Source organism: Bos taurus, chromosome 13 (genome assembly GCF_002263795.3).
Source record: "Bos taurus isolate L1 Dominette 01449 registration number 42190680 breed Hereford chromosome 13, ARS-UCD2.0, whole genome shotgun sequence".
Classification (NCBI taxonomy): Eukaryota; Metazoa; Chordata; class Mammalia; order Artiodactyla; family Bovidae; genus Bos; species Bos taurus.
Window position 1 is genome coordinate 64,973,322 of NC_037340.1, and position 13,085 is coordinate 64,986,406.

General features: G+C 39.8%; 1 protein-coding gene across 7 annotated transcripts in view; it reads left to right on the forward strand.

Moving 5' to 3' along the window:
* Positions 1-13,085, forward strand: part of PHF20 (PHD finger protein 20) — a 128,209-nt gene that overhangs the window by 17,234 nt on the left and 97,890 nt on the right. For all 7 annotated transcript variants that reach the window (XM_059892644.1, XM_010811483.4, XM_015474164.3 and 4 more), the window contains one exon: positions 2,866-2,980. In XM_059892644.1, coding sequence (XP_059748627.1) covers positions 2,898-2,980 — 83 coding nt within the window. In that variant the 5' untranslated portion in view covers positions 2,866-2,897. The remainder of the gene's footprint in view (positions 1-2,865; positions 2,981-13,085) is intronic.

Genomic DNA, 13,085 nt, shown 5'->3' on the forward strand with positions numbered 1-13,085 from the left:
TTTTTTCTCATAGTTTTCCTGGATGTCTTTATTGAACATATTTCCTCTTCCTATTTTGGAGCTAGAACTTTTTGGAAGAAAAAAATATAAGGCCCTGAAGAATGCATAAGTTAAAAGCTACAGAATCTTAGCCCTCTTGCAGCTTGAGAAAAATGTGTGTTTAAATGTAAGAAGTAAAAACTTATGTAATCTTCTTTATTCCTACTTCTGTCTTGAACTATTTTTTATTTTTTTTAGTAGATGTTGTCAAGTTAAATTGAGACTTTGAGATGGTCGTCCCTCCCTTTGCCCTTTGTTAGAGCTCCTTCATCGCTTCTCATGTTTGTGTTTGTCTTCCTGGGTGGACAGCAGCTGGGCTGAGTTGGATTTCTGAGGCCTGATTTCCAGCACAGTGCCTTTCTGACAGTGCTCACTAATGATTTGTTGAATAAATTAATGTGAAATTTAAAAACAAACTCTGCCATTCCAGAGGAGTGGAGGGATTTGGGCACAGGACATAAAAGTCAGATTAGTCCTTAGTCTTGTTCTGACTGATATCAGAGTGGAGCTTCAAATAAATGGGTCAGAGTTACAATGAAACCTGTTTCAGTTCATGATAAGGAAGACCTTCAACAATTCCGCCTCAAGAGGAATTGGTTTTCTTGAGCCATTAAGAATAATTTGCTCATTTTCATTCACTGCCTTGCTCCCACACTCCTGTATTTTAATGGAAGGGCCCCTTAGGGAAGCTGTGTGGTAAAAGAATTAATTCAGAAATCAAGCAGACCTGGGCTTTTGTTCTGGGGCTGGTCACTTAGCACCATAACCTTAGCCCAATTACTTTAAACCAAATTTCTTCTTATGTGATAATAGGATTATAAGTAGCTGCTAACTCTGTAGTCCTTATAGCATTCCTTAAATGGATTATCTCATTTAGTCTTCACACCCACTGCCTGGAGATGGGTACCTGGTATCACCATCCCCATTTTAGGGAGAGGAAACAAATTCTGAGGGGTTAAGTAATTCACCCAAATTCATTCTGATAATAAGGGGTGGGGTTGAGGATTAAAGGCCAAGAATTTAATCCTATTACATTTCTGCCATCTCTAAAAGGGAACTGTCTCCCTGCATGAAGTCTAATAAATACTAGCTGCTCTGGTGAGTTCTCAGCGCCACTCTTTCTTCTTGTGCCCCATCATCTTTTCATAGAATCTGAGAGGCAAAACTATCAATCTGAATATTACTTGGTATGCATGAAGTCAAAAATATAATTTGAGGTGCTTTTTCAGGCAAGTCAAAATGAAGACTTTTTACTTACGTTAGGTTTGATATCTCACTTTCCTGGAGAGTGAAGTATATAGCTAGTCAGACCTCTGACGTGCCCTTTCCTAGGGTCCATATCATCCAAATACTCTTGTTTGACATAGCTTTTCAGTTGAAACTGTCAACTGTTCTTAGTCTGATATTTGCTTTATGTGTTCCCCAATATCAGCCCTTTGGAATGAGTTGTTTAATATAATGGATAGCTCACCCTGTACATCTTTTTTTCCTCATGAGAAATTTCCAGTGTGAAAAATTGTAAATTTAGGAAGCTGTTTAAGAGGGAGAGATCACTTACAACCTGGTTTTTTTTTTTTTTTTCCAGTCTTTTTTTTTTTTTAATGCACATGAGTTTTACTGTGAGTTTAGAGGGATATAATTTTACATCCTGCTTTTTCATGTAATATATTGGAAGAAAATGTGATGGTATGTACACATTAGATATGAGGACCCACTTCTGTGATTACTCCTCGTTCATCTATTGCAAAGATTGCCCTTGTGATACGAGGCAGATATTGCCCTGACAGTGCTCTGGCATTGCTCGGGCAGTGTAGGCTGTTGGGATCCAAAGTTCAGTGGGAGAGAATTTCCTGGGGTTTGGCCTTGCTATATGGAGGTGGCCTGCTCAAGCGCCCCAAGGGCTCAGAGTGGCTACATCTCCAGCAAAACCACCACTGGCCCCTAAAGATCAATTTTACTCATATGGACGATGATCACCAGTCCCAGTTTGTCAGAATTTACTCAAGAAGAAGCAGAAAATAAAATAGAACAAAGAATGAATAAATAGACATTTCTTGTCCAGCCTTCCAAAAGTAAAGGACCAGAAATCGGAGTTCAGCTTTTGTTTCCTTCCTTCTTTGTAGCACTTAAAATTCATAGCAGTTGCAGTTCGCAGTTAAGTCATTTGTTCTACTGGCTACATTTCCACCCCCCACCGCCAGTAGACTGGAGGCTTCAGGAGGCCAGGAATTGTGTCTTTTGGTCTTGAGGACTGTTTTTCTAGTCTCTCAGCAGATGTTTGTTATCATTTGTCTTCAGCAAATGATTAAATTTGCTTCTGAGTGACTTTTTCTTTGGTGTTCTGAGGAGTCCCCCTCACAGGTGAATCCTTGGTAAGCAGTGTTGGGGGCTTCTCAGGTGGCGCTAGAGGAAAAGAACCTGCCTGCCAATGCAGAAGATGTAAGAGACACAGGTTCCATCCCTGGGTCAGGAAGATCCCCTGGAGGAGGGCACGGCAACCTACTCCAGTACTCTTGCCTGTATTATCCCGTGGACACAGGAGCCTGGGGGCTGCAGTCCGTGGGGTCGCCAAGAGTTGGACATGACTGGAGCAACTGAGCACTCCTTCCAGTTCCAGGGATACAAGATGCTGTGTGATAGAGGAGGAGGGCCCAGCGGAGGGCACACCTGGGCTAGGATGAGGGCAGGAGTAAGCAGGGTGCTGACGCGGTTTCCTGGAGCTTTGGGTTTTGAATAATGCCTGTTTGTCTTTTATGTGTAGTAAGTGATACTCTACTCTGGGCAGACTTTGCCTAAGTTTCATAAATATTTAATTGGCTTTTTCAGGAGAATAAAAGCAGCCCCGTTGATGACTGAAAATGACAAAGCATCCACCTAACAGACGAGGAATCAGCTTTGAAGTGGGAGCCCAGTTGGAAGCCCGGGACCGATTAAAAAACTGGTACTTTTACATTTTTCTGTTAATTAAATCCCTTCAGTAAAGGACATTTGTCAGCACTGGTAAAGAGGGGTAGCCTAGGCTTTTCTGTAGTGTGTTCCTGCTCCCTGACTCTTAAATCTAGAGCTGTGGTAATATCTTTCTCTTTGGTGCTGGGATCCCTGTGTTGAGGGAACTATCTAGTTATATGTGTTTCCCTTTTCTGCCTGTTCATTTGGAGGAGCTATGGGAAGAAGAAGCAGGAAGTGGCTATAGGGAAGGGAAGAGTTATTAGTGGCAACTTATTCTTGGCTGCCTGTCTGAAAGATCAGAGATGGAAGAATGAAGAAAAGGGGGGTAGATCGGAGCAGTTTGTGTGTTGCAAACAACCCCTCCTGTTTTCTGGGTGTGTTGTTGTATGGTTGAAACTTAGTCATCACATTGTAGGGATGATTAGGTTCAGAAACTGAGAGGTTGTAGTTCCAACTTTGTCATTGACTCGTGACTTCTGGTTGGTAATTAGCCACTCTGAGCATCAGCTTCATATGTAAATGTGGTATTAGTAATACCGACCTCAACAGAGTTTTTCTGAAAATCAAATAACAGGATGTGTGGGGAAAGGCCTTGTAAACTGTAAAGTGGTGGTGGTGGTTGAGGATTTCCTAGAGTTTCGTCTTTTGTTTATGCTTAAAGTGAAAGTGAGGATTTCAAAATTCACACTTTTCTGTGAGTTTTCATAAGGAAGACTGTAGTGCTTTTGAGTGTCAAAATAGACAGGCTGACCAGCGCCTGGTGTTTAGAAGAAGAAGATGGGAAGAGAAGCAGGGGAAATGGGGTAGAATATGTCTCTGCTGCCTTTTGGGGCTGGGAGATTTGATATAAGAATTAGACCCTTTGAACACCTGCTTGTTTCTGTAATTATTTCCCTTTTTTGGTTCCCCTCAGTAATTTTTAAGGCAGCTTAATCAAGAGAAAGAATTCTTTTTAGATTTGGAGAAAAAATTAAAATATTGAAAAAGTTCAAAAGTACAGCTAACCATAAGATAATCTGTGTACTTGTCACTCAGAATTACTGAATTTTAACACTTTTGTTTTATTTATATTTACAAAAATAAAGGACATGAAATGTTCCTGGTATAATGGTAGTATCTTTTATGCCCTTTCCAATTCAGTTCCGCTCCTGCCTTCCTTAGAGGCAGCCAGCATCCTGCAGTTAGTGCTGTCCTTCCCGTGTTTTACGTTTTTAGTGTATGTATCCATAACTAATACTAGTTAGCATCACTTTGGGTGTTTTTAAAAAATTCATGTAAGTGTTCTCATATTGTTTGTTTCTTTTCTGTATTTCATGTTTTTGTGATTGACCCGTATTGGTATAGGTATTTGTCCTCATTTCTGTATAGAGTTTTGTTTATTTAGTCTCCTACTGATGGACATTTAGATTCCAGTTCTTCACTTTATCCACAGTGCTACCCTGAACATTTCTATAATATCTCTTTGTACACATGTGCATGAATATTTCTTGGGTAATGGCTTTCAAACTTTTTTGACCATAATCTAGTATAAGAAATATTTTAAAGAAAGCCAGTGTAGTACTTGCCGTATACACAATATAAATTTAAAAGAAGCAAAACTTTTGTGAAACAGTCCTTAACCTTAATACATGCAATATACTCTGTTTCCTAATATTATACACACAAAACTGCTGGTTGTGAACCATTAATTTGATTTTACAATCTACTGATTTTACAATGTACTGCAGTCAGTCTGAGAAGCCCTACTCCAGTGAATTTGTGAAGTAATATGATTAAATACATTTTCAGTTTTACTGGAAATTGCAGAGTTTTAACCACTGGATCACCAGGGAAGCCCTGAGTTTCAGCTTTTTATTATGAAAAGATTTTAAACATAATCAAAAGTTCAGAGAATAGTACAATGAACACTATGCCTTCCACCTGTATTCACCAATTGTTAATATATTTACCCAACATACTTTATATACTTACTGTAATGTAACTAATTGTAATAGTTAGCAATTAGCAATAATTGCTAATATCTAACATCCAGAACCTATTCAGATTTATGTCTCTTTAGTTACTTTTATTCCATGATAATCCTTCTTCCCTCCCCTATTCTTTGCCTTTCATGGCATTATTTTTAAGCAACATTTATTTTGTAGAATATTCCACATTCTGAGTTGGTCACATTGTTTTCTCATGGCGAGTTTAACTTGTTTCTTGTATTCTCTATTTCCTGTAAACTAGAAGTTAGGTTTAGACTTCAGGTTAAACATCGTGTTGCAGAATGGTTGAATGGTAATGCTGTGTGTTTCATATCGCATCCCATCAGGGGACACATAAAGCTATGTCATCCCACTCTCTGTTCCAGTGTATCACTTGATAAAATAATGACTGCCCTTTCTCACCATCTTAAAACTGTATTTTTCCCTGTACTAAATAACTTGTGGGGTGCTTTGGAATATATCTTAAGTGTTTCCCTATACCATTTACCTAATGATTTTTAGCATCCGTCAATAATCCTTACCTCAATCAGTTATTATACCACAGTGGAAGAAGAGTGATTTTTTCACCTCTCTCACGCAGTGTTTTATTGTTACAGCTGATGTTCTTTTGTAAGAAGAGTATTTTTTTTCTTTATTCCTTTTTAAAGATCACTAAGGACTGAGATTATTCAGCATACTGTTGTAGTCGGTTACATTCATTATTTTCTTTTGTGCTAAAATTTTCCCAAACTTGGTCGGTGACAGGCTGTTTAAACGAGCTTCTTTGATCTTTTGACACACTCCTGTCAGTCGTTGAGTATTCCTTATTTTCTGGTATTACTAGAAGCCCCAGGTTTATTTCACCTGTCCTGCTCCCAAGACCCTGTCCATTTCTCCAAGGAGACCTGGTTTCTTTTAGTTAGAAGTGGTACTTAGAACTTAAGTTCTAAGTTGGGCACTGGGTTTGTTTATTGCTGCTAGAATGTCATTGCTTTTAAGACTTTTTTTAGTGGTTGGAGCTAAGAAATAGTTGTTTTGAAACATTATGAGTTCATTTTTATTTTTTGGCCACACCACGTGGCATGCGGAATCTTGGTTCCCAGACCAGTCAAACCCATGCCCCCTGCATTGGGAGCACAGAGTCTTAACCACTGGACCACCAGGGAAGTCCCTGTGAGTTCATTTTTATATTTCTAATTTAAATGGAACATTTTGTAATTTTTAAAATTTTGCCTTTTTTTATTAAAAGTCTTTGTTTCTAATCACACTGATATATTAACCCATTTCTTTTATTCTGTGTTACACACAAAATAGTTTCAAAGTTACAATACTGGTATTAAAAAAATCTGAGTGAAATTTAAGATTTTCCTGACATTTAAAAAAATTATGGGGACTTTCCTGGTGGTCCAGTGGTTAAGATTCTGAGCTCCCAATGCAGAGGGCCCAGGTGCGTTCCCTGGTCAGGGAATTAGATCCCATATGCCACAACCAAGAGCTCACATGTTACAACTAAGACCTGGCATGGCCAAATAAATATATAAAAAAAATTATGTACCCTTCCCCCCAGGATAAATTATATTTAATTTGTTACAAATTAAATAGGACTCTAAATTAAATAATATGAGTTCCTTCTCAATACTCTTACAGTATAATTATATTTTTACATTAAAAATGTTTTATGTGCATACAATAAAATTTCCCTTTTTTTGGTGTATATGCCTATGAGTTTTAACTCATGTATGGATTCTTGTAAGCATCAGAACTAACAGGAAACAGAGTACTTCAAAGACTTCTCTCGTGCTACACCTTTGCTAGTCTATACTTATTGGATTTGATTATTTTGTTTACTGTCTTCCTCACTAGAATGCTAACTCAGTAAGGAATAGGGTGTTAGGACTGGTTTCTGAGAAACAGTGCAGTTGATTTATTTGGAAACTGTAAGTGGGAGAAATGGGGAGTGAGGTGAAGAGACTGAGAGAGCTATGGACTGTCTTGTGAGTCTGATCCCTGGAAAGGAGAAAGGAAGATGATAGGAAGTCCTAGAATGCCGTACAGTACTCAGAAGGTTTTGGCAACGGAGATGCTGAATCCTCAAGCCAGAGGTGCTGTCGAAAGAGTCTCGTCTCCATATATCCCTGCTCACTCAGCCATTGGCTGGGGACAGCCCCAGGGAAGTGTGGCGATGGAACGGAGGTGGTGATGAGTGTCAAGCTGCTATAGCTGGGGTCAGTTATTAGCACTTGCTAAGGATGTGAAGCGTGTATTTTCAAGGCAGCCACAGGTGGGCTATCTGTTCTGTTCTCTAATATATTTCCATTGCCTCAAAATTGAACCTGGCATATAATAGATGCTCAATAAAATTTGTGAGCTGAGTTTCAGATGATTTTAGGAAAACATTTTCCTAGGTTGTTTTGATTGCTTACATCTTAAGCTTGAGAGAAAAAAAGTTTTTTCAATTGTAGCATGGTTTGTTCACAATAGTGATTCAGTTTTTTTTAATTATATTCCATTATAGGTTGTGACAAGATACAAAAGTTCATTGTCCTAAACAGTAAATCCTGTGGCTTATCTGTTTTATGTACAGTAGTTTGTTTCTTTTAATCCCGTACACCTAGTTTGTCCCCTCCCTTCTGTTTGGTAACCATAAGTTTTCTACATTTGTGAGTCTGTTTCTATTTCACTTATAGATTCATTTATATTGTTTTTTATATTCCACATATAGTGTATAGTATTTGTCTTTCTCTGTTTTACTTTACTAAGCATAATATTCTTTAGGTCCATCCGTATCACTGCAAATATCATATTTCATTCCTTTTAATGGCTAAGTAATATTCCATTATATATGTTTATGCCACACCTTCTTTTTTTTTTTTTTTTTATGCCACACCTTCTTAAGCCAATTGTTGATGGGCATTTTCATTGTTTCCATGTCTTGGTATTGTCTTAATAAGTAGTGCTGGTGTGGGAACACTGAGGTGCGTGTATCTTTTTGAATTAAAGTTTTTGTTTTTTCTGAATATTTTTCCAATCCTACCCTGGAATGGGATTATTGGATCATATTGTAGCTCTCTTTTTAGTTTTTTGACAAGCCTCTATACTGTTTTCCGCAGTGGCTGTACTAATTTGCATTTCCACCAACAGTGTATGAGGATCCCCTTGAGAAAATGTGTTTTAGTCTTATAGAATTAGATAGCAGCTAGGTAAAGGACTGACTGCCAGGCTCTCCATGTGCAGCGTCTCCATTAAGATTTCTCAGCAAGCTATGAGGTTCCTTATTGTTTCAACTTTATAAATGAGGGAAGAAACTGAGGCTCACAGAGGCAAAAGTCCTTTGTCCCAAATTTCAGAGCTGGTGAGTGGTAGAGCTGGGATTTGAAACCCTGTTGATCTGACTCCAAAGCTTGACCATATCTCCCAGGTGATTCCTTTCTCTGGTGATATTTTTTTCTGTGTGTGCTTCCCTATTTCCTAGATTGGCTACTAGTTGCAAAAAAAGAAAAAAATAATAGCGGGGGGGATGAGAAGAGTTACTTTTCAAAACACATGACAGAAGTGTAATGGAGACAAAAATGTGACTTCCAGTGGTCTTTCTGGATTAATGCTTTTATAAAAGGTCTGTATTGATTAATTTTGTCTGTATTGCTTAAACAGAACCCTGTTTAAGGGTTCACCTTTGTAAACTCACCTTTTCTCACCTTTGTTAACTGTACATTTTCTGTTTTTGTTAAACTAGTAACAGTAACAATGACAGCGAACGTTTATCAAAGATTTTCTGTGTATTGGGTCTGATGCTATTTGCTTTACATGGGCCATCTCATTTATACTCCCCCAAAGCAAGTCCATTGGGAATTGAAGCTCAGAGAGAGAATGACTTACCCAGGGTTGGAAGTTAATCACTGCTGAATCTGAGACCTCCTGACCCAGTTTTGTTTGATGACAGTGTTTTGTGTACCTTTCCAGAATTTATTAAACACCCAACCCAGCTTTTTAATTTACAAGATCCCCCCAAAATCATGGAATTAGGATTTTTCCCCCCTTTTTTGGCAGGGGGGCATGCTGTGCAGTTAGTGGGATCTTAGTTCCCTGACCAGGGATTGAACTTGGGCCCTTGTCATTGAAAGTGCAGAGTCCTAACCACTGAACTGCCAGGGAATTCCCTCAGAAATAGGATTTCTGTTTTCTCCGTGAAAGTTAAAGTTGCTCAGTTGTGTCCGACTCTTTGTGACCCCATGGACTATCCAGTCCGTGGAATTCTCCAGGCCAGAATACTGGAGTGGATAGCCTTTCCCCTTCTCCAGGGGATCTTCCCAACCCAGGGATGGAACCCAGGTCTCCCACATTGCAGGCAGATTCTTTACCAGCTGAGCCACAAGGGAAGCCCAAGAATACTGGAGTGGGTAGCCTATCCCTTCTCCAGCAGATCTTCCCGACCCAGGAATCCAACTTGGGTCTCCTGCATTGCAGGCAGATTCTTTACCAACTGAGCTATCAGGGAAGCCTGTTTTCTCAGAGACAGGCATTTATAAAATACAGATTTAGATTTTCCAGGGAGATCATTAGTTCTCAAAGCAGTTTATCTCACCAAACAGACTATAGAATATTGATAAGAATCTGCATTTTAATTTTAGACCTACCACTGTTGGGTGAACTTGCCACATATCCATCTTCTGCTCTGTAGATGGAGTAATCCTGCCTGCCCTCTTACTTCCGCCGTTGCATCGATAAGCTGACTGTCTAATGTATGAGAGGCTGCAGTTTCCTAGTAATGATGCTTGGTGGATAGAATGGAAACTGCTTTTTCTGTTGCCGTCTGCCTTCTTCCTGTCATCTGGTGGGAGCACACCATCTGTCCTGAACAGTAGGCTTGGCCTTCCCTGTTCTTACTCTGAACACAGTGAAAAAAGCTCCTCTGTCTGTTGCTTTCCTGACTCTTTGGCATATTTCCACCACCTTGTTTCCATTTAAGTTGATCATGGTCTCCTTCCATTTCTTGTACAAAGGATTTCAGAATCTGAGTTCCATAATGTCCTTAGCTCTCTTTCTTTTCTATTTCTTTTTCATTAGGATTATTTGCACTGATCAAGTGTGGGTTCCTGGTTCATACCTCTTCACTTCTTGTGTCATCTTTTTTTTAAAAAGTTACCTCATTTCTGAGCTTTCCACATATGTGTATTGAGGCATTATACTAGGCAGTATGGAATAAAGAGAAATTATTCCCTTCAGCTAGTAGGGCCCTCAAGAAGTTTAAGGCCAGTGAAGTATTTGGCTTTGGCTGTAGCATTGCTGGCCAAGGATTGTTAATTGTGTCCTGTCATCCTTATATCTTTGCTAATATTTCATATTTAATGAGTGACTTACTCTGTTAGGCACAAGTCTAAACCCTAACCCTAATCCTATACCCTATTTAATCCTCACAATACAATGAAGTGTATACTTTTATTATTACCATTTTATACGTGAGGAAACAGAGGCACAGCAATTGAGTACGTTGCCCGAAGTTGCGTAACTGATAAGTAATGGATTTGGGATTTGAATCCAGATAGTCTGGCTTCTGAGCTTGACAAGGTGTGGCTTTGATTCCCCATTCTGTGTTCTGTACCTAGGATATAGAGTCAAGTTCCTGAAATTAATTATATTATGGGGTGACATTTACTCTGTACAGAGTTCATGTACAAATCCCTGGGAAACAACAATTAATTTTGTGTGTAGGAATTTTAGAAGAGTTCCAAAAGATGACTGATGCCAAATCATTTATACAGTGCTAGATGCTGGAGAAGAGTGATGATTAGGCTAGACATAGACCCTGATCTTCAGGAATTGACCTTCCAGTGGAGGTAGATAGACCATAAATAAACAGATCGATTCCATGAAGACTAGGTGATGATAAATGAAGAGGAATAAGTATTGGTAAGTGGACAGAGAGTGACGCGGTATGTCTATGATGGGAGCTTTTCAATGTAGAGAATGTTCAGGGAACATCTGTCTGACAAGGAAGCATTTGAGCATAAATCTGAAGAGAGTGAGGGATATCCAGGGGAAGAGGGTTCCAGGTGGAGGCAGCCAAGGCACAGCATACTGGGCATGTTCAGGCAGTCGGTGGAGAATAAAGAGTAAGGGGGCCAGAGGTAGAAGATGAGCCCACAGCTGTCAGCAGGGCTGGATAGGCCCGAGGAGGGGTTTTGGACTTGATTGTAAGTGTAATAGGAAGTCATCGAAAGATTTTAAACAGTAAAGTGACATTATCTGATTTCAGTTATTAAAAGTGGCTGTGGTTATTGTGTGTAATATGCCTGTAAAAGTAGGCAGGCACGGGGAGAAATAGGGAGAGCCCTAGGAGTCTTTTGCAGCAGTCGAATTTAAGGTGATAGTTGCTTGAACTAAAAAGCATTGGTGGAGATGATGAGAAGGGATCCGAGTCTGGGTATTTTTCAAAGGTATAGCCAATAGATTTGCTGATGATGTTTTGAGAGACAGAGGAGAATCAAGGAAGACTCCAAGAACTTTTGGTCAAAGTATTGATAGAATATTTGCTGAAATGGGGAAAACCAGCTGTTTGATTTTAGACATTTAAAATATGGGATTCCTTTTTCATCACCAAATGGAGATGTTGAGCAGATGGTTGAATAAAAGTCAAGCATCTAGATGTGAGCCCTGGGTTAGAGGTAGAAATTTGAGAGTTGGCAGTGAGTATGGGGGATTAAAATTTTTTTTTATTTTTTAGAACAGTTTTAGGTTCATAGCAAAACTGAGCAGAAAGTATAGAGAGTCCCTGTCTCTTGCCCTTACACCTACAGTCTTCCCCATTGTCAACATCCTGCACCAGGGTACTATATTTGTTAAAGTTAGAAAAATTTTTTCATTACATGGATTTGCTTTATGTTTCTTTTTCCCCTAAATTTTATTTATTTATTTAGGCTAAAATGGGGTCTTTGTTGCCGAGCTGGCTTTTTCTAGTTGCAGTGCTCAGGCTTCTCTTGTGGAGAAGCTTGTTGGGGTGGCTTCTCTTGTGGAGCAGGCTCTAGGGCGCAGGCTTCAGTAATTGCAGCTCAGGGGCTCAGTAGTTGTGGCTCCCGGCTTCTAGAGCACAGTCTCAGTAGTTGTGGTGCACGGGCTCACTTGCTCCTCAACATGTGGAATCTTCCCAGACCAGAGTTCCAACCTGTGTCCCCTCCATCGGCAGACGGATTCTTAGCCACTAGACTACCAGGGATGCCCCTTAACTGTGTATTCTGATGAACGTTTATTCATGTATATACCTGTGTAACCACCCAGATTAAGATAGAGACATTCTGGGCTTCTTAGAAGACCTTTTTTTCCCATATCCAGTCACAGAGTCCCCTCACTCCTAGAGGAACTACTTTCTGTGGCTGTGCATTTAAAGTGAGACCCATCAGCATGTGTGTATTCTCTAACATTCAGCTGCCTGGGTGCAGGAGTGGAAAATGTGGAGAATCTGATGGACCTACATGCCTGTGTGCTAACTCTCTTCAGTCGTGTCCAACTCTTTGCGACCACGGGGACTACTAGCCCACCAGGCTCCTCTGTCCATGGGATTTTCCAGGCAAGAATACCGGAGTGGGTTGTCCTACAGTTGGGGTTTATCCAGGCAGGTGTGATGTAGGACAAGAGGGGCCAGGAAGTTAAGGGTATTTGCAAGGAAGTGAGATTAAAGGATAAGATTTCCAGAATGTGAATGAAGTATGAGAGCAGCCAGAAGGCACAATGTGAGCAGAAGTATTGAGTGTTCACAGAACGTGGTATGTTCTCAGAGTCTGGAGAGGGATAGATCAGGAGTGGTGGGAGTTTGGGCAAGATTTTAATCAGGAGAGAGACATGGTCCAATCCCTTATAGGAGCAGAAAAGTGGTGGTGTTTATTCACTCACAAAACATTTATTGAGTGTCTCTATATCTGGCCCTTTGCCAGGACTGATAGAAGAGTGTAGGAGTTACTTAGGCATACTGGAGAAGCTGGCTTAGAACAGAAAACTAAGATCATGGCATCCGGTCCCGTCATTTTATAGCAAATAGGTGGGGAAAAATGGAAATAGTGACAGACTTTATTTTCTTGGGCTTCAAAAACAAGCAGACAGTGACTGTAGCCATGAAATTAAAAGACATGTGCTCCTTGG